The sequence below is a fragment of the Bactrocera neohumeralis genome, chromosome 4, assembly GCF_024586455.1.
Source record: "Bactrocera neohumeralis isolate Rockhampton chromosome 4, APGP_CSIRO_Bneo_wtdbg2-racon-allhic-juicebox.fasta_v2, whole genome shotgun sequence".
NCBI classification, from domain to species: domain Eukaryota; kingdom Metazoa; phylum Arthropoda; class Insecta; order Diptera; family Tephritidae; genus Bactrocera; species Bactrocera neohumeralis.
The window spans coordinates 7,105,009-7,127,560 of NC_065921.1; the positions used below are offsets into that span (position 1 = coordinate 7,105,009).

The following is a 22,552-nucleotide window of genomic DNA, read 5'->3' on the forward strand; positions in this document are numbered from 1 at the left end:
TTCAACCCCAAGAGCGTGCAGAGCAGTACGACTGCTTCCGGCAGGACGTTATTGAAAGCTCCCTCAATATCAAGGAAGATCCCAACAGCGAAATCCTTAACCCTAATGGCTTCCTCAAGCCAAGGTACATTGGTATGCAGCGCAGTATCCACCGATTCGCCTTAATAATAAGCATGTCACGCCCCTGATAGCTATAGTCTATCAGTTCATCAGTCTCCCCAGAGTAACAAGGTGAAGAACTGATAGGCCTAAATTCCTTGGCCATAAGGTGGGTGCCACTGCCAGGTTTCGGGATGAACGTAACTCTGATTTTTCTCTGGGTGTAGAAATAACGATTTGGTGGGAGCTTTGGGCTCGAAATGTTAAATGATATATAGTTTGAATGTCTAATATATCAAATAAGAAGTCGCTGTCTGAGATAATAAGGGCAAAACATTTAAATATTTTCAAAAGACCACAGATTCATGAGAACTTACCCAACCTAAGCGTCGGGAATAGCTCTGCGATACTTTAAATGTTAATTATAGATATATGAAGTACTGAAAAATATGAATACTAGAAAATTTCGAAATTCATTTTCATTTATTCTTACTTACAAAAAATATTAGCACACTGGCCCACTAGCAAACAATGATAAAGCCATTTCCTTACGGACGTCCATTTTTGAGATGAATTCCAGATTTTCTACAAACTTGCTAATATGTGTTTACTGTCTGTGAGTGTAACAGTAAGCATGAGTTATTCGTACATATGTTTGTATGTGTTAGTTATATGCAGAAAGCTGACTAAAAGCATTGCACAAAATAAATAACAACAACAACTTGTTTAAATAAATGAAAAAATACTTTATGTCAACCATAAATGTTGATTTTGCCGTCCACCCCAAAATGTACCGTTTCGCTTCTCCGTGTGTGTTCAATAAGTTGCCCTTTCATCCAAGGCGCCACCCATTCCCCCCAAAACAAAATTGATTCTTTCTCATTTTTGTTTGCTTTATATTAAAATAAACATTGCCAAATGCTTCGAGTTCACCGTTGTGCTCCAGTACGCTTCGCTTCACTTCGGCTTTTGTACAAATATGCTTGCGAAATAGCATTCACTTCTCACTTGGTAATTGCTTGCGAGCACACATATGCACACAAATGCACACAAACACACACACACACACTCAAACACTAATACCGAACACATACGAATGAAGGTTTATTTCTTTTACATAGTACAATGCTTGCACATTCCTCGGCTGTCAAGTAACGAGCGCAGGAATTTCGTCCCATTTCTTGCGGGGCACACTTGTCAGTGACACGACTGTCATGCCTGATGTATGAAAACGGAAAAAATCCTTAAAATTTTATTATCGACACGTGCTTTACAGGGCAGGCGTTGCCATGCATGAGTGGTATATGTGTGTGATACGAGGTGCTACAGTGTGTCTAAAAATTGATCGAACAAGAATACTGACACATATCCTTAGAGCCACTTACATCTTTTGATAATTTTGTATGAGAGCTATATGCTATAGTGGTTCAATCTGAATAATAAGTGCAGAGATTATAATGCTGTCTTGGATAATATTATATGGCTAATTTTTTGAAAATACCTTGTCAAATAAAAAAGTTCTGAAAACAAGATTTTGATCGATCAGTTTATGTGTAAGCTATAGGCTATAGTGGACCAATTGCGATTCCGACATTAAAGCAGCTTCCTGGGAAGAAAAGAACGTGTGGAAAATTGTAGATCTCAAAAAGAGAATGCACTAGTTCACATATAGGAGTGTACATACTGGCAGACGACGGTTTCTTCTGGGTGTAAAAAACTTCGTATTAAGTTGAAATATCCTTTTCAAAGTATGTGTATACATCTATACACATATCTCTTCTAAAATATTTTTAAAAATTCTGCATAGTTTGCGCCCTAAATGAAACGAGCGAAATTGCGCCTAGATGTATGCCACAATTTTTAGAAATAGTTTTTCACAGCATTTCAACTTTTACCCTTAGGAAGATGATTTGGGAAAATTTGAACCAGAAAGAACAAAAATAAGAATAAGAATAAAATTTTTCCAATATCATCTTCCTTAGGGTAACAGCTGAGCTGTGGAACACTATTTTTAAAAATTGTAGCATACATCCGGGTGTAATTTTGCTCATTTTATCCAAATCGCAAACCATGCAGCATATTCTTTTAATATTTTAGAATTCTTTACCCCACCAACAAACATCACACACACTGTACTCTGGCGCACATGTATTTAGGCTTTTGTGGAACCTCACATGCATTTACATATACAAATAGAGATTTATATTCATTTGGCTTAAGCTTCGGCTTCCAAAGGAGCACAACACAGTATTTAACTGCAAGCGCCTATCGTTTGCAAAAATCAAATTAATTTATGGTAATAGCAAATCGCTGAAGGATCAAAGGCCGCTCTTTAAACTGTCAGCACAAGCAGGGACTCAATAATGGCGCACGAACAACAAGAAATCTAAATTTACGTTTTAAAAGCTTGTAGGCGAAAAGTGAATGCCATTTGCATTTGCAGCTACAAAAGCAACAGATTTTTGTATTGGTGAAGTGATTTGCATATTTTTAATACAGCAGAAATGGAAGAAAAATCATGTCGAAATGCTTTGAAAATACAGCATCATTCGCTGGCGTGTAAAATCCATGCGCTTGAATACTAGATGGACTTAATTAAATGCAGGCGTCAGCAATCGATTTAGCGCCCAAAAATATGCATCACTCGCAACAGGCTTTTAACGCGAAATTCACATAACAGGCATTGCACACACACACATGTACATGCATTATAATGTGTGGGTGTGGACGTCGTTAAAAATTTTGGAAATGAAAATTCTAGTTAAATTGAAGTTCGCACTAAAAGCAGGAAGCAAGAAAAATATTAAAAATAGATTCGTGGAATTGAGCGCACTCAATATTAAAATCCAAAGTGCTTACTAAATATACTCGCATTTGATTTTTTTAGCTGAGGTAAATATGTATGAGCGTAGCGCTAACTTCAGCCATACAAAATATACAAATATATAAGTATATATGTATATATATTCATGAATAAACATATATTTATTGTCTACTCGCATGACAGTTCATTGTAAGAAGAAGTCAAAAGAACCCGTCGCAATGAGTTTGAAGCCACATAGGAAGGGTGTGGGTCTTAAAAAAATTGAAAATTTGTGTTAAGCAGGTGATGAAAGAAAGTCACTTAAGTGAAAAGTTGTCATGAAGGATTACAAAATAGAAAACGGTTGCCTGATCCCGAAAGGATTTTATTTTCTGATTGTTTGCATATTAAATTAATGCTTAATATTGAGTTCGAAAACAACAAGTGACAAATCAGCACACACCTTTCGTAAGCCCAAATGTTCGGTCAAAATGCGATAAATCGATGTTTCGGAGATTTTCAATTCTATTTCCACGAATTTCAATCAATCGCTAGATTCAAAACTTCCTGTTTACTTTGGAACACACCTTGTATAATAGTAGAACGCGTTTTTTTTTTGGTCAAATACGTATTTTTTTTTCAACACAGTTCCTTTCAAAGATGATGCACTGATTATAGCGACTCTCAAACTTTTCGATACCATTTTTGAAATACGATTTGTTTTTTGCTTCCAAATAAGCCTCCGTTTTGGCGATCACCAATTTATTGGACGAACATTTCTTTTTTTTGAGCATTCTTTTGAGATCTGAGAACAATGGAAAATTCTAGTCAAAGATCTCACGTTATTTGTTTTTTCGGATATTTTGGCAGCCTTCAATCAAAGTGAGTATCTGGCAAGTTTGCATCCTCTCCGCAAACGTGGTTACGTAAGATGCGGTAGACCGTATGTAGAGTGGGGCCACGGCTAAACGAGAGGAATCTTCAGCGGATGCATTTAGACATACTCGGACTTAACATCGAAATGGTCATGCCTGTCAACGAACTTGCACTCTTGCTGAGAGCACTCATCTGCAACTCGGTATAAAGGAACTGTTAGATGGCATTACAAGCACACTATAGACAGCTGTAAGTGAAACCATTGATTTTCGTAAAGGTCGAAAAAACAGCTGATACGATGAGGACTGTCGCAGTGGAGAGAGAGCGGACAGCCCAACCCGCAATGTTGCAATCGACCACCACACCACATGAGCGGGGTGAGATTGACAAAAAAGAAAGAGACCGAAATGTGCGAGTATGAAGAGCTTGAGAAGCTGGCCGACAGGAGTTATGCTCGAAAATTCTACAAAAAGTTGCTAGAAGTAACGGAAGGTTTCTAGGCCGAAGTGGTGATCTAGTGTCAGATGTTCAGAGCATACTGGAGTTATGAAGCGTACACTTCTCCAACTTGCTAAACGGCAGTGAAAGTGTAACATCTGCAGGTGGATGATGATCTGATTCCCCAATCGATGACGGAGCGTATGGGTCTGGTTGAAAACGAAGACAAGATAAAATATCTCCTATCAGCAAATAAACAGTCATAACTTTGAAGATCAGGTGGAGAAGGGCCTGGCTACACTTAGTATCTTGAATAGGCGTAAAATAGCAAAAAAACGACAGACAGCAAAGAAGAAGAAGAAATTACCATTGACTATACTATAACGGGATTTTGCTTTGCGGATGCTACTTAAGCACCGAATTTATGACATAAACCTTAAATTCGCCAAAAAGTGCATCGTCATTTCTCTGTGCGGATTTTGCATTTGGTAAATTTATTTTCGAACAGATAACTCGTTTCAAAAATGATTCTGTCAAAAAGCGCGCTTTACCTCACACTCATTTAACTTCAAAACCTAAAAAAATACCTTTCAAGAACGGCTGCTTGTTGGTAGTTAATACACCCTGCAATCTTCAGATTGATGAAATACCTACTAACAAGAACAAAAGAGCGCGGTTGCGAATCATCAAATGAACATAAATTAAACTTTTTCGTGGTAAAATCGCGCAACTCACGCAAAAACTTTTAGCATCAATCAAGAGAAAGAGATGAAACAACAAGACGAGGGTGAGGGTCGCATGCCAAGACGACCGCAACTCAATAATTTCAATTATGCAAGTTAAAAAAGCAAGGCACACATAAAAAAATAGATGAAAAAGAAACTCATTAGAAAGGCACACGCACACATACAAACACATAGGAAGCGTAAGTAAGTGCAAAAGTAATGCATACAAAGTGGTGAGCCCAAGTGAGTGAGTCAAAGTACTTTTGGCATTCATTTCCATGAAGGAAACATAAATTATGCGGACGCTGCGAATGCGAGTGCCTGCAGGGGAGGGCATTGCCACACATAAATATATAAATATATTAGAAGGCATATAAAATGTACATATGTATGTATGTGTGCATACAATGTGTACTCGAAATTATGTAGGCCTCCACATAAAAAAGCTCAGGATTGTCGAAGGCATTCGTGTCTGTAATAAATTCTTTCGTTTTGCACCGCTCACAAAGTATCTCTAATGATGCCCGACTGCCTGACTGCCTGACTTTGCCTACCACAATGCGATTTCGCCTTTGCTTTGTAAGAAGGTGAAAATAACGTAAATGAAAGCTCACAGCCAACAAGTATATCAAGAAATGTGTGGCTTAGACGAAGGCAGGTGTATGAAGGCAAAGAATGTTGGCGGTGTGCGCGGCGAGCAGTGTAAGGAAGTGTGCAGGAAATTCTTCGCCTTTGCTTGAGCCGCTTCAAATTTGTTTGCGAACGCGGAATGTGAAATGGGCGCATATTAAGAGGAAATGCAAAGAAATATTGCGCCTTCTGCGACAAATAAAGAATGTGGCAAGCACCTGAGCGTGTTTGTGTGCGCTGTGTGTATGGGTGTGTAATTTTGTTTTGGCGCAGGAACGCTTGTGGCAAGTTGTGATAGATGCGTGTGAGGAATTAGAAGCATACTTTATGGCGTTTGGCAGCGTATGCTGTCGAAGATGCCAAAGGAAGTATAGTCAGCAGAGTCTTGACATTGCTATGTAACTTTGTGTGTGTGTATATATATGTATATTCTTGTATATGTATGTGTATATACCAGCGCGTGTCTATATTGCGATTGCGGTCGACGTCGACTGTCAACGTGTTCGGTGGCGCTTGTTGGCATTAGCGGTTGTTGCTGATACGCCGCGTGTTCTCAACACACACACACATATGTATGCAAATAAAAATGTGCGTTTGTGTTAGTTTTGTTTGACACTTTTTCATCAACATTGATTTTAATTCTCGCTTCTTTTCTGCGCTGCGCGTTCAGCCAGCTTCTCAAACTTGCTTACATCGGTTTGGGCTTCTTCTTTGAACGTTAAATTTACATTTTTCTGAGTTGGCTGTTAATTATTACCTGCAATGGCGGTATGTAGCAGTTGAAATACGGTGTCCTGTGTGGTATATTTTGATCAGTTGTATGCAATGTTGTATGTTGTTGTTGCAGTTTTGTTATTTTATGCCACTTTAGATTTATTCAATATTTTTGATTTGAGTTTCGAGGGTATTTCCCTTTAGACTTTCTTTAAAATACCTGATTTTCATGAATGATTCTTTGATGTACATATACAAGGCTACTCATTGGAAACTATAGTTGATATTACAAAGATTGAGAAGAACTATAATTTTTGTATGTAAGGTAGATTTACTTCACATAACCTACAAGATTTTGTGGAAAATAATATAAAATTATAAAAAAGTTTTCATCCACAAAAGGTTGCGATCCATGAGCAGTAGACAGAAAAATGCCTTGACAATAATGTATGTCAAATTTCGGGTGGCTATCTTGTCAAATCAAAAACTTGTTAATGAAGGGAGTTCCATTTCGAGGTTTCCAACTTTCCTTGGTGACCACTCGACCGGCCCAAAACGTGAAATTATCTGTTCACCGAAGTGTTTTCTCAATAAATCCATTGATTGATGCGATATGTAGGAAGTGGCGCCGTTTTGTTGAAACCAAATGTCACCGAGATCACGAGGCTCAATTTCGGGTATCAAATAGTCGGTTAGCAGGACGTGATAACGAACGCCATTGACGGAACCGTTCTCATCGGCATCATTTTTGAAGAAATATGAACCGATGATTTCATCAACCCACAAACTACACCAAAGCATTGTTTTTTCTGGCTGAAATGGCAGCTCTTTACTCTCTTCAGGTTGGTCTTCGTCCCAAATGCGGCAATTTTGCTTATTTAAAAACCCATTGAGTCAGAAATAGGCCTCATCGCTTAACAAAATTTGGTCGAAAACGTCGGATCTTCTTGGAACTTTTTAAGGGTCTATAGAGCAAAGCGATGTCGCTTGGGAAAGTCGAGCGGCTTCATTTGTTGCACAAACTGTATTTTGTATGCTTTCAATTCAAGATCTTGAAGTAAAATGCGCGAGTCGTTCCATACGTCAGTCCGAGTTGCTGCGAATGGCTCCGAATCGACTCTTCACGGTCTTCGTGTACAATCTCAGCTACGACTGCTATATTTTCCTCAGTGTGTGCTGGTCGTGGTCCATTCGGTGGAATATTATCCAATAATGAATGCTGGGTCTCTAGATGAGTGATGGTGTTGCGTATAGTACGCTCAGAAGGCCAATACTGAATAAAAATAATATGACAGCTTGACATGCGAGTGGTCTGTCAGAAAAAAAAACCATTCAAAGTAGTACCTCCTACTTCTATCAACCGCTTAAAGAACTTGATTTCGATCGATCAGTTTGTATGACAGCTGTATGATGCTGTCCATTTCAAATTTCGAGAAATTTTTTTTTCAAATAAAAACGTTTTCCATACAAGGAAAGTTCTGCTTCTGCAGGAAAAAAAGGATGGATGATATATGTTTTTTTAAGGTGGAGGCTTCATAGACTCGAGCGATTCGTTAGCTGTGTTGGGGAAGACTGACAGCTTAACGTTGTTCTTTGGGCAATTAGGTTGAAATTTTGTGGTGACTTGCAAAACAATTATCACTTTCCACGTCACTTTGACACCAATTTCCACTCTAGTCTCGTTGGAGTCGATTGGTGGACATATGTATATGGCTAAATTGACTCAACTCGTCATGATGCTCATTTATAATAGTTTGTCAAAAAAGTCTTGCGGTATTTTCGCTAGTTGGCGCTGGAAGCGCGTAGTTCTAGTTCTATTCGTCGCATCGGAACATGCTATACCTTTTTGGAAAGCTCATTTCACGCGCTAACACATGTTTGATTGATTGTCGTTTCTTTTATAGTTACACCATAGGGTCTTTGACATTTCTTTCTGGGTGTTATTTATTACGTGGCAAACTAAATGTACGCTGTTCAGCTTTTGAAAATACGCATGTATGGAATCTAGGGCTATATAGGGGCTCAGCAAACTAAAAATCCTCATAATTATGTATTATTTTCAATGCCTAGGCCAAATATTTTAACTAAATAACACTTGATCCCACTTTTCTTTATTAACGAAGACCAGCCATCAAGTGAATCTAACGAAATCACAATTGTGGGGAAACTCGCTAAAAATTGAAGACTCTTTGGTGATCTCTTTTTCTTAGATTGCAACAAAATACTTAATATTCCTAAGAAGGTCGCTCACGCGAAGCATAGTCGGGAAGCTTCACTATAAAAAAATCTTATTGTATTATTTTTGAAGCAATTTTTGATATTTTATTATATTTAAACACATAAAATCATGCACTAATTCGGCATTATTTTCTCACATTTCTTAACGTTGCAGTACCGTCATCTGCGCCCAACGGGGATGTCCACAGCCAAAAGGCTGGTACTCTCATTACGCGGTCGCAAGCATTCACAGGGCAATACAGCGACATCATCGACACGTCTAGTGTCGGCTGGTACCTCCCCGGGACATGAGCTGGACGAAATAGCAGTTGTCTCGGGCACCGGAGGTTCCAGCCATCATCTATCCTCATATGGCGGTATCGGTGCTGATATAAGTAATGGTCCCCGATACTCAACAGGTGAGTCGAAACGTCAAAAATATATACATATATATGGATTTTTAACAATCGAAACAAGAAACTGAAAGTGATTAACTCACTTATACACACACACACACACACACACACACACATGTATTTTGCAAGGATAATTAAAATTGTTGTATGCCTGCCTGTTTTTATGTGTGTGTGCGTTTGCTTGTCATTAATAATAAATGGAATTTCATGGGTTACAAAAACATAAAAATATCCTGTTGTTGTTGTATGTCAGTTGAAATGAGAAAAATGCACTGATTAAAGAACCTCTTGTCCTTCATAACCATATTGTGCTTGAAAGTATGCGAAACTTTAATCCTTATTGATAAAACCGCTTGTTATTATGAGTTAATTGAACACACAGGCACATACACATACATACATGTATGTCCTAACGCAGAAATATGCTTAAATCTGTATGCGCTTTCAACTATAAGAAGCTTCTTAAAGCTGGTTTAACTTTGCTTTGAACTTCTAATATTCTGAAGTCAGATATACATACATATATATATGTGTGAGTGTATAGATCTCATTATGTGCGCAACTATGTAAACAACTGTGCCTTTTAGTTGAGTAAGGTAGCAAGCACACATGTGTGTATGTGTTTGTGCGCAACATTGTCTCTTTGTTGTGGTTGTCGTTTGCTTTTGCACATGCTCATATTCTCACGACCCCAACTCTCACTTAAACACATACAAAAAGCAGGCACCCACACTTACGTACGCACATATGTATGTGTACATCAGAAATTCATATTCGGCAATCAGGCGTACAAAAATGTCCTTAGGCTTCGCATTACTTTATATTTGGAATGAAAATGGAGTAGCAAGCTTGTTTTAGTAAAAGCAATTTGGTGAAAATGTTGCTTAACTGTTTTTGTAGCTGCTGTGTTGCTGTGCTGCTTCGACGATTGTTTCATAATGTTAGACATTATTACTTAGTTCAGCTAGAATTAGTGTATGCTGAAAGCAGAGCTTTGCTACTCATGCCACCCATTCACGTAATGAAAGCACATGCCTTGCTCTGTTGACAGTTGATGGGTAGTTAGCTGGAGTTTGTTTGTTGTTGTAGTAACATGTTAACTACTTGATTTCTAAACTGTTGCTGGGTTATGGTTAAGGTAACTATGATGAGCCATTTTGGCAAAAATGTTGGAGAAAGCAATTTATTTAATGACTTGGGTGAGAATTTGAGTTGCTTCACATTTCAGTGCATTTTAAAGTGTTTTGGGTAAAATTTTAAAAAATTTAGATTACCTTTTTTATTTGCATATTCTAGAATATGTGGTTTCTTTTAATTGTAATCTTAATTTGCATGAAATTCTCTTATTCGGATAGTTTCACTGTTTTATGGAATTCAATTTATTTTGCTGAGTGTTACTTATTCAAGCTTCTCCACTTACCCAAGAGTATCGTAAAATATATAAATATAACTGTGAACTTGTAGCTGTGTCCGGCAAAGCTGTTCATAATGATCCGCATATGCTATTTTTCGGGTTTTCTTGGCTCTCTGTAAATCGACTCGCTCTAGTGAAGATAGCTGCGATTCAGCTTCCGCAACAGTCGTTGTATGGTACGTCTCGTCTGCTGGCATGTCTGCCAATTAGTGAGTGACCTGTTGGCACTCTTTAGACCCCACCACTTAGGAGTCGAAAAAATTACAACATTCGTAAAGAAAAATATATGTAACGGTTAGTTGAGTGCCTTAGAACTAGCGTTTGAAGACTGGCAATATATTGACCTACGTCCCTCAAGCAACCCATCATATGCAAATATATACATATGTATATATAAATAAATCTTGAAAAAATGTCCGTTTTAGGTTTAAAATATCCGTGACAAGCTCTCACTAAAATGCTTTAAACGTACAACGCTGATACTGCCACGAATCAGTAAAACGACTACATACCCAATTACGAATTTGGCTTTACTAATATTGCTTGCCTCAAACCCTTTAAATATTCCGCATTAATATTTCGCCTGCTAAGCAAATGACCACAGAGCAAATAATAAAAGCGGCGCCCCAGGCAGACGCCGTTCAACAGGATTCGTGTGCTCTCTCTTGCATGCATTCATTAATGGTTGTTATTGTTGTTATTTTATTCGCACACACATGTGGGCGCTCAGTCAGCTCAGCATAGCTTAGTCTCGGTCATATTTTTCTTTTGCACTTTCATTTTTTTTCCAGCTTTCAATTTCGCCTTTACTTATTTCACCGAAAATTGCTGTTTATTTGCTTTGTATCGCTTTTACCTCTCCTTCATGTTAGCTACTTTGTAACAGTCTCTCCCAGTCTGCAGACTACTTTTCGTAAGCAATCTTATGTGTGCTTTTCTGCGCTTTCTGTTGTTTTTTCTGCTTCGTGCGTTGTCAACGCGCAGGCGACTCAATCAGTTAAGCAAGCAAATGTGTGCCATTTACAAATCTAATCAAATCTCAGACGCATTAAGTCGCTCGTCGTACATTGCCCTTGTCTCGGCTATTGTTTCTTGTGACTCGTAAAGTGTTGCGGGGCTTTGAGTTGGGTTATTGGGTCGGTTTTATGTTACGCGTGCCGGCGAAATGTCAAAGTAAATAGACAAAGTAACGCTTAATACAGGTTGCACTGTAATGGAGTCCCACATTTACGGCTGGAATATTAAGCAAGACGCAGGAAATTTAAACATTGGTTGGAAGTATGCAATTTTCGTACCTGAAAGTCTATAAAAATGCCATTTGTAGTGTTAAAAAGGTTATGCTGTGTTTGGTGTAACGCTTTCGCAGTCAAATCCTTCGGCCAGCTTCTGATTGTACGAGACCTACCGTCCTTATCTTCTTTGCGATCTTTCACCTGCGGTCGCTACGTTGCTGGGATTTAACTTAAACAAAAGCGTTGTGTATTTGACCTTGGTTTTTTTCAGACTAAGTAGTCGAAAAGGTTTTTTCGTATTTCTAATCAAACTTCATCTTATTTTTCATATTCATAATGAACTTTAATGTACCAAATATGTACCATTTTGATCGACCACTTTTTGCCATTTTTCCGCTAGAGACATTATTCCAGCAGTGTAAAACTTTATCACAGGTTCTCTTGAAGACAACTTTACTCCATTAAGGGAGTTCTGCATTGACCAAAACAAATGGTTGTCCGATGGTGCAAGGCCAGGGGTATATAGTGGATGCATCAAAACTTTCCAGCCAAGCTCTTCCAGTTTTTGCCGAGTCATCAAAGATGTGTGTGGTCTAGCGTTGTTCTGATGGAAGACGAAGCCTTTCTGTTGATCAGTTCTGGCCGTTTTTTTCGATTGCTTGTTTCAATCTCATCAGTTTGCATCAGCATAACCTTTCGAGGCGTCAATCCTGGCTTGGACCATGATCTTTTTTACACATTATTGTCGTATTTGATCCACTTTTTGTCTCCTAATACCATTCGCTTCAGAAATGGTTCGATTTCACGTAGTTCCATAAAATTTTTCACAGACAATTCATGTGGTACCCAAACACCTTTTTGTAGCCAGCCTTTTTTAAATGGTTCAAAACCGTTTGTTGATGAATGTTAAGTTCCTTAGCGATGTCATGGCTGCTTATGTGACGGTCCTGGTCAATCTTTTCCATAATTTCAACGACTTTTTCAACGATAGGGCGACCAGAGTGAGGTTCATCCTTCACTTCAAAATTTCCAGAACGGAAGTGAGCGAACCATTGTTGTGCTACACGAACTGTTACAAAATACGATATATAATTTTGCTAGGAAGTACAAAAATAATGTATTTTGTAAGAAATTAATCAATCACGTTTGTGGCTAATATTATATCTCGCCTGGAGCTTTTAGACTTTTAGGGCTTTTAGAGGTATATGAGATATTTTCGAGAGAGTGGTATAAGTTGGTACGACTTGATTGTTGTCTAAAATATATGGTGCTCTAGAAGGGACATTATCTTATGCTATGCTTTCAGAAATGTTCTTGAGGTGGCATTAACCTCAATCGTTTTCATTTCTCATCTATTGTGTTTCATATTTCTGTCTTAAAATCGCTAAGCATATTATTTTTCAATTAAAAACGATAAAATATAATAAAGATTGTAACACAGCGCCACCTGCCGAAAATAATTGTTTGGATAAACATCAGAAGAACATTTCCTGTCCCTCAAAAGGTAACACACTAACAGTTAATTTTAGATTTCTTTGTGCCACGTGGAAGGTCTCATTTTCTTTCTCTCACCAGTTCTTCTGTGGTCACTTTTTTCGAATCGAAATATCATTGTATTGTGCTATTTTTTCAGTCTTTCTGCATAATCTACCATCTTTAATTTCCATTCGCCGCTCGAAAAGCAAAGAAGTCCCAGGAGTCTTCCAGACATCTATCAACTGAGATATGTTTTGTAAAGTGGTGCAATTTCATCTAAATTACCGAACATAAATTTGCATCATTTGCTACAAGTGCTTGAGGCAAGCGTTGAGGGAATTAGCATCATTATCTGTGTGGCATCGCGTTTCTTTAACATTTTCAAATTATACAAAAAGACTATTGTTTACGTTAATTTAAGATTTGCAGTATTTAGCTGCGCTTCTTCATCGCTCTAAAGCACAATCTAACTCATAAGCTAATTTTTATTATGAGTTCTATGAAATAGTTTTCTTCTATATTGAAAGTCACCAGAAATTGACAATGTCCTAAATACGAAGCATATAAGTAAGCGCTTTGCATACCTTCAGGCGCGCCCCCCCCTAAATGCGCTTGCTTCGCAGCTTGCTAGTTATTATCATCTGTTTTCCTTTTTTATGTTTTCTTGATTTTCCTTTTTTTATTTTTTCTTGTTTTTCCTTTTTTAGTTTTTTTTTGTAGTGTTTGTTATTGCAACATATCTCATTTCCCACCACTTTTCGAACATTTTTATTTTCGTCGCATTTTTATGCGTTTCGCTGTTTCTTTTGTTGTTTGCGCATTTATTGCCGCTCTTTGTGGTTATTACGATTGTGATAATGTCCCGCCTTTATTTGCTCATATTTCAAAGAATATCACAAACGCATATCTCATTTTTGGCTGCCGCACCCCCAAACGACCACCCAGCAAAATGCCGTTAGTGTATTTACCCACTTCAAACCCGGCAGCTGCTGCCGGCGTATGTGTGTGTGTGGGAGTGCGCCGTGGCAGGTGCACGATTGCGGTTGAATTCCCTGTTCGCAGCGCTGCCGAGCCCATAAATAAATCCCAGGTTAATTTTCCATTTGCCTTTTATGATGCCGAGATTTGTTTAATTTATATTTTTTAATGTCTTACTTTATTTTTGGCCAAAATGTGGCAATGTTTTATTACGTTTTTTTATTTGCTGTATTTTCAATTTTTATTTATTATTTTCGCATGCTTGTTCTTCTGCTCACTTTTTGAGCGGTCGCTGTGGTTTCCAACGGCTGGCGGTGCGGCCAACTGTTGCTTAGTCCACATAAATTTTCCACCTGCATTTTTCGTGTTTAATGTCTATGTATATGTGTTTATTTTTGTGGCCTTTGTGCCGCCGCTCATCAACTGACGCCAACTCGCGAACTCGCCTAAGTCGTGCACGGCTCGGTGTGGCAATTTATCTCTTAAACCATAATAAAATAAGCCGCTTTTAAAGTGTTTTACAATGGCAAACAAATTCGCGGTGTACAGTTTTTGCGCTGTTGTTGTAATTTCAAAACCGCGCATGTGTGTATGTGTGGCGTCTAAATTTTACAGTTTTACATTTGCCACGGCTTTGTGCGGTTACATGTTATCAAATGGCTTTGTAATTTGTTGGCGTTTCCTTTTTCGGTGGATTTCGCTTTTCACGCATTACTGCCGTTAATATATATGTCATATATATATCATATGTATGTGTGTGTATATGTGTGAGCGTAATAATACCTGTTTGTTTTTGTTTAGTTGTTAATAGGCGGTATAATTGCGGCTTTAGGTAATCTGATAAAGATAAATAAAATTGCCGGAAATTGCTTGGCGATAAATTCGGTAATTCTTGACGTGCTCTCGAGACTTGCTTACAGCAGTCTTATTTACAAAGAAGAGACGTGCAATTCGTGCGCTAAATTTAAATGGTTTAGAAATGCCTTGCTTTTTTATAATATGGTGGCAATATATCTTCTTGATTTTACAGACTGTTTCGTCGGGTATGTTCACAAGAAGACACTGGCTGAAAATATGTCGCACAGTTATTTTATATTTGTTTTAAATTGTATATATCTTAGAGAAAACTTCTCACGTCGCTGATTTTTCACCACCAAAGAAAAAAATCATAACATAATGAACTCCTTGAAAAAGAGACTTGGACTATTTAGAAGGCTCTATTTTGAGAAAACTTATCATTAATAATGTATATATTTGTTAAATATCACAAAGTCGAGATTTTGGCGATATTTACGAAATTATTAAAAATAAAAACCCGAAAATTTAGTTATTTGAAGCTTTCGTTATATATTTTGAGGTTATGTGCAAAGGGCTTGACATAAAAGTAGTAAATCCTTTTATTGCCATTTAGCTTTCTTCTATAGAACCGTTTTCATCCCTCATAAATTCAAAAGCAGGCGAGCGCTTCTTTTTTACCACGTTCTTAGAACGCCTGTATAATTTTTCCTTAAAAAAGGTGTAATACAAATTTTTTCAACCAATTTTTTGTATAAATTTTTGTAAAAAAAATTTCCTATAAAAATTTTTCCTAACAATTTTTCCTATAAAAATTTTCCTATAAAAATTTTTCTTATAAAAATTTTTTCTATAAATTTTTTTTATAAAATTCTTTCTATAAAATTTTTGTATAAAAATTTTCCTATAAAAACGTTTCTATAAAAATTTTCCTATAAAAATTTTCCTATAAAATTTTTCCTATACAAATTTTTCTATATAATTTTTTTATACATAATAATTTTTCTACAAATTCTTTCCTAAATTTTTTTCCAGAAATTTAGCATAAAAATTGTTTCAATTTTTTGTGTGAATGATCATTAATTAATTAAAATGGTCCATTCAGTTCACATGTTTGAACAATACTTTCATCGCTAAAAATACCAAGTGAATGAAAGATTCTAGCAAATAATCTTTTATATTTGTACAAGCTTCTACTTGATCTAGATTGATTTGAAATCATGTATAGAATTGCTTAAAGCAATATACTTCATATATCTTCTACGAGTTTCAAAATAAAAGAGCTGATGCCTATTAAAATTCTTCACCACTAAATCTTAAAAGAACCACATACACTAAAGAGCTCCTAGATATCTAAACCACTGGTTTTATCTAAACCGGGTTTTATAAGAGGCCGGACAGAAGTAGAAGAGGAGTTTTAGCGTCTCTCTCATGTTAACTTCCCTTCATTTTCTGAATATGTCATTGTTAATAATGCCTATACGGCTCGCATGTGATGCCAGTAAGTTGTGACCTATGAGTAGGTCAACCCAGCGTTCAGCAGTCTATTTGACAACTTGTGAGTAAAGAGCAAGCGTGTTTTCTGCCGTTTCTGTGCACACGATCTTAGTGATCCTGCATATTCCTCTGTGCCTTGATCCATCTGTAAGTTTCTTCCGAAATTTCGTTATGTATCGTCTTAAGCGCTTTGCGTATTTCCTGAACTAGAGGGTTTTTCAGTCACGGTAATATAATTTCTTAAACAAAAAACACACTAATTTTTAAGGAAATTCAAATGTTTTATTTAATGTGAAGTGCAATCAATAAAATGAATCTCTGAATATAACGTCATTCAAATGGCCTCCACGAATTCTTTTGTTTGCACGAATTCGATGTACCTAATTTTCGAGTACTTTTTCCGCTAAATCAAGTCGTATGAATAGCACATTCCACATTGACTTCTAAAGCTTGACGAGATTCTGGTTTACTGCTAAAGATCAGTGACTTCAAATAACCATTCAAGATGTAGTCTAATGTTTTTAAATTACAACTTCTTGAAGACCATTCAATGTCACAACTTCTTGAAATAATCGAATCTCGAAACTTTTCTAGCAATAATTCGACTGCTGCACGTGCTATGACACGTAGCCCCTCTTGTTGAAAACAGATGTTGTCAAGATCAACTGCTTTCAACTGCGGCCATTAAAAGTTTATCATCGTTCAATACCGCTGTTCATTGACAGTAACGGTGTCACCAGCTTCTTTCGAAAGAAGTATGGACCAATGATTTCATCAGGCTAAAAACCGCACCGAACTTCAATTTAGGTGAATGTAATAGCTGTTCATGAATAAATTGTCGATTTCCTTTGCACCAGAATCGACAGTTTTGTTTATTTACAGCACCACTCAAATGAAAGTGTGCCTCATCGGAGAAGTTGATTTTCTGAAAATTTTTTTGTGGTTTTCAAATGAATATTCACGTTTACGGTGCCTCATCTTGGAGAATAATTTGATTTTCTGAAAATTTTTTTTTGTGGTTTTCTTGAGAACGTCTTAGTTCAAATTACGGTCTTCCGACGCCTGAACGGCAAATATTTTCATATTCTTTCTTTGTCGCTCTTATTTTGTGTAAAGAAGATTTCCTGCGAAATTCTCAACAATTCGACGAATAACGAGCACTGGTCGATTATTATGACCATAAAATGACAAAAGCGAAAATTGCAATTGGAGAACTAATATTTCGATAATAAAATTGAATAATCTGTTAACGTTGTTCTTGCGTATATCTTTCCACGATGAAATTGTAAACTTTAATGAAACAAAATTACAGATCCTGTCATATTAAATATGGCCGAAAATACACTCAGAAATCATAGCGTCTCTATTTGAAAACACGGTAGTTCGGCAGACAACCAGACTTTTGGCGATCTCATCGTCGATATTTTTCCCTGAGTTCCTTTAAACTCAGTGTATTCAAACGCTCTGCTTCTAAGAACATTCTAAGATGCAATGTGATGCGAGTATATTGCTTTATTTGGCGTTTGTTATGGACTTAAAATCGACTTAAACATATTTTGTTGAACTCTATGTCATTCACTGCATTGATAGCTATCTCAGCAGTTTTCCTGATTGCAAAGACTTGCCTTCCTCAAAGGTACTGTATTATTCCAACAGCTTGAAGTGTTTACTTAAGATCTAGCTTCTCGCAATAGTCCAGCCATTTAAGCTTAAATCAGCTAAAAATCTCGGAATTCGATATACCCATTTATATGTCTGTAAATACTTGTATATTGTTACCCTAAAGTTGTCTCAAAAGCTACATATGGAAGGGTATGCTTAAGGTATAATATATCTAGTTAAATCTATGCTTGTCACAATGAGCATGAAATCAAATCACCAGTCCACAGTATTTCATATAGTCAGGGTTTAAGCTATCATGATTTATACTAAGAACTAAAATATATAGAACAAAAAATAAGAAAAATATATAGAACAAAAACAACTTTGCAACACATGTTGCGCTAGGATATATTACAAAGAAAATTAAAAAAAAAGTCGTGTAATTGTTATGTAATGCAAATACACAAATTACTGTGCTCAGGCGTGAAATTCTGTTAGCAGGGCGGTTTCACTAAATTAAAAGTTGAAAATTTTATTTTATTAAAAAAATGTTTTCTGTATAAAAATCGTGTTATTATAATGATGGCGTGGTGTATGCATACAAATTTTACATTTCGTTTAATACATATTTACATTTGTATGTGTGAGATATGTGAAATGAATTCACTCGCAAAGCACGTGAAAAAGCTTTGTACACGAGTTCTGCGGCTTTCACAAATGTTTATTTTGCTTTCACCAGAAATGTGTACACTTCATTTGCATTAAAAACATTGAAAAAGGTGCAGAAGAATGGCGAAAAAAGTAAAGCAACGCTAAATAAATTAAAAAATTGACGCTTATGTAGGAAATGTGTGCGAAAAAGTGCGCAGAATTGAGGCAAAAATTAACTGTAAAGCATTTTTTCGAAATGATTGCAAAAAAAACAACAAAAAAAATGAAAAAAGTGCCCACAGAAATTAACTTTTTCGCCGCTGGCCATGTAACGAAATAAAATTTTATTGTTGTGTCGCATAAAAAGCAATGAAATTTGTGGATCAACGAAAAATGTTAAACGACAAGCTCAGCGCGGCGAAAGAAAAAACAAAAGCGATCTTTCGGTTCGTATGTGCCACGTCAAAGGTTACATAAAGACGAGCGTTGAAGAAATAACGAACATATTGAGTGCTTTATGAAGCGCAAAAAATACGCAATCGCATTACATTTGGCACACACATTACATACATACATATGAATATGTTATACTCGTATGCAAATGTATTTCTATATGTGCGTGCGTGTGTGCACCTTGCTCAAGTGCTTTGTTTAAGTTTGCCTGGCGTGGAATGACATAAAATTAAAATACCCATTTAAATAATTGGCGAAAGTAAGCAAGTGTACATTAGGGTGGGGGAAAATTTTTAAATGATTTAAAAAAAATCCATTTTGAAGTAGATTTATTAAGAGAATGTAAGTATGCTCGAAAAGTATCCACGATATATAAAAAGTATCTTAAAGTCAAAGTGTACATTAGGGTGGGAAAATATTTTTTTTATTTAAAAAAATTCGTTGAAGTAAATTTTTTAAGAAATTTTTTTCCGGACAAGAGTCTATAATATAAAAATAAGTATCCTAATGGTTCAAAAGTTTTAGTATTTTTGATAAAAATAGTTTTTTTTTTACTCTTATTTTTATGGGAAACTTCGATTCGACTATCTAACAGCTCTATATTTTTCCTCCGTATATGGTTAAGTTTCACATATTCTTTATCAGTTTATTTTGGCTCACCCTAGTGTATAAGTATACATACACGTTTAAGTGTTTGCAAAAAGCGCTTATATGGCGCACCGTTACTTCGATGTAAGCCCTGTAAGCTGTATTTCTTTCGCATACAATTCGGTCCGCATAATCGTTTATCGAATATTTTCCAATGGTGCACCATTTTGTGGCATGCAACGCACACTGAGCACATTGCGTTTAATCGCATTTCGCAGCATTTAAATGTAATATGCTTTTTATGCAAACCCACACACACATAGATGCTGAAAGCCGGACGTGGCAAGCGTCACAAAAAGCAGCGGCACGGACAAATGCAACTTTGCATTGTGCGAACTTTTTTGTTGCACGTTCATGAACTGCCACTCCGCTTGCCAGTTTTCGAGCAGCTCAGGAATTATTTTAAAGTTTTTCTTAAAAAGACATCGAACAAGTGTTTTCCAGTTAAATTTTATTTTGAAAAGTTCATTATACCTTCTAAACAATAAAAAATCTTTAAATGTAAAAACGGTGCGGTTTTTTAATTAGGGACTCATTTTGTAAAGTCTTATATTCTCTCCGTAACTTCTGCCCTCCTCCTTGACCTCAGAGAAAAGGTGCCAGGCGGAGATGAAGATTTTTTTCCTTAAGCTTATCTCGTATCAAAAAACATAAAAGAACTCTTATTTCCAGATGATGAGAACAGCTGATGATGTTTACATAAAAATTTTAATTTTAGAAACAAATGGCGTCTAAATAAAAGGTCGGTTTCTGCGTAACTTACACTTTAGAGTGGTCTAAAATTTTTAAATTGTTATCAAAGATCTTATTACTGCGATCATTGCCTGACAAATATATCTAAGAAGGTCATAAGAAAAGAATTTTTCGGCCGTTTCGGAGAAACTTTTTTCACCGACCCTTCAGACACTATTTCAAGAAAAACATGTTACAAATTTTGGGGCGCTGAGTATACTCAGTTAAAAGGTTCTTACAAATTCTCTCATATATAAGTCCGTAACCAATTGGTTTTAGGAGTAACTACAAATGTTCGGAAATTGTAAATAAAAATAAAAATATTCAAAGTAATTGCCACCAGATGTAATACACTTATGTGAGCGATTTTTTTAGTCCTCGAAACACTTTTCATAAGCACTTTTTGGGATGACCTTCAGCTTCTTTATCTGGTTTTGATTTATCTCTTCGATCGACTGAAATCGGTTACGACGTAGCAGCAATTTCAGTTTAAGAAACAAGAAAAAATCACACAGAGGCAAATCTGGTGAGTGCGGTAGTTGATTGATGATATTCATTGCGTTTTTAGCTTTAAATTTGATCACAATTGTACTCTCTTTGAATAAAATTCAGCTTTATCGAGACGAGTCGAGCAAGAACGCATTTCATATCCAAAATATCTAAAAAAATTATTCGAACATCATCTTTCTAACATGTGTCTGACGATTTTCAAGTACCATATCCTTCACTTTTTTAATATTTTCATCAGTTGAAGAGCTCGAAGGTCGTTCAGAACGAGGCAGGTCTTCAACGATCTCTCGACCGTCTTTGAAGGCTTTGTACCACTTGTAGGCTTGTAGTTTTGATAAAACTGAATCATCGAAAGCCTTTGCCAACATGCGTAACGATTCCGCATACGAAATTTGGTTGGAAATACAAAATTTGAGACAAATTCTTAGTTCGATATTTTTATGCATTGCAAAAATCGCAGCGCACTACTGAGGGTACTGACTTAAACAGATTCTGTAAATAAACTGGTTGACAGATCGCACTCATATTTGGCAAGGTAATTAAGAGCAGCTTTTCCAACTTAGCAAATGCAGTTTTTTGAAATATCCTTTACCCGGGGAACTTAATTCGGCTGCTTTGCCTCAAAGTGTATTCGATATATATATACATGCGCTAAAAATCGAATTTTTGAAATATATAAGTATGTATAACCTCTCATATCTCCTTATAATCCGTTTTTATTAGATATCTAAACATTGGCAAACATATTGACTAATTTGTCAAATAATATTGGTTTAGAAATCACTCTCCAGCAATATTCGCTTAACCTATTTTTAGATTTATTAGCCATTAAAGCGAAAATTGGTTCAAAAAAGTACATTATTGTTAACATTTAGTATAATTGAGACCTCGGTGATTTGACAATGCCGCTCCTCGTAGATTGCTATTGTATATGCAGTTCTGGAAAGTTCCATTCGATAGCCAAACCATTCCTTGAAGAAAATTTGTATGCCATCTTCATTATTGAGAATTGCGACAGATTTGAAGGAGCTATGGTTTGATTAATCGCCTCGAAGGCAATTTTGTTGAAAAATTTTTGCTTTACTGCATGAGGAATATCAAATTAAGTCTTGCAAGAAACATGTTTGTAATATGGATGTTTGAAAAACTCCCTAACTCCTTCTATATAGAGTCACCTAATCAATATCTGGTCGACCTGCTACTTCCAGCGTTTGTTTTTGAGTAATCTAGGGAACCTTCTCGAAGCCTCCCGTATATTAACGAAATACACCTTCAATTAGCAGCTGCAAATGTCACTGCTTTAGCTAATATTTTAGTAGCTATTAGGAGCTTTACAACCATGAAGAAATTATTTGTCAATATCTTAATAGAGAGCTTCTTTACTACGAACAAAGAAAAAGGTTGTACCACAGAGAAAATATTGCTTTGTTTGAAAATTTAGTGGCCAAGTTCGGTTCAAATTTGTCAAGGTAAAATTTTTTATAGCGTTTTCGACATCTTTCTAATGACTCGAGATAAGTATTTTGTATGTTTGTAGTGTTTTGTTAATTTGCTAAAAAGTGAAATAAATTGTTGCTCCTTGGGTACCTCATAGTCTAACCTCAAAAATATATTTTTTTTTAGAAAAAATCATGCCAAACTTTATA

The 22,552-nt window shown here is 36.3% G+C and overlaps 1 protein-coding gene across 1 annotated transcript in view; it reads left to right on the top strand.

Moving 5' to 3' along the window:
- LOC126756878 (uncharacterized) overlaps positions 1 to 22,552 on the top strand; it is a 349,030-nt gene that overhangs the window by 105,153 nt on the left and 221,325 nt on the right. Inside the window, 1 exon segment of the mRNA XM_050470364.1 lies at positions 8,678 to 8,921. Within this exon segment, the coding sequence (XP_050326321.1) occupies positions 8,702 to 8,921 (220 nt within the window). The 5' untranslated portion in view covers positions 8,678 to 8,701.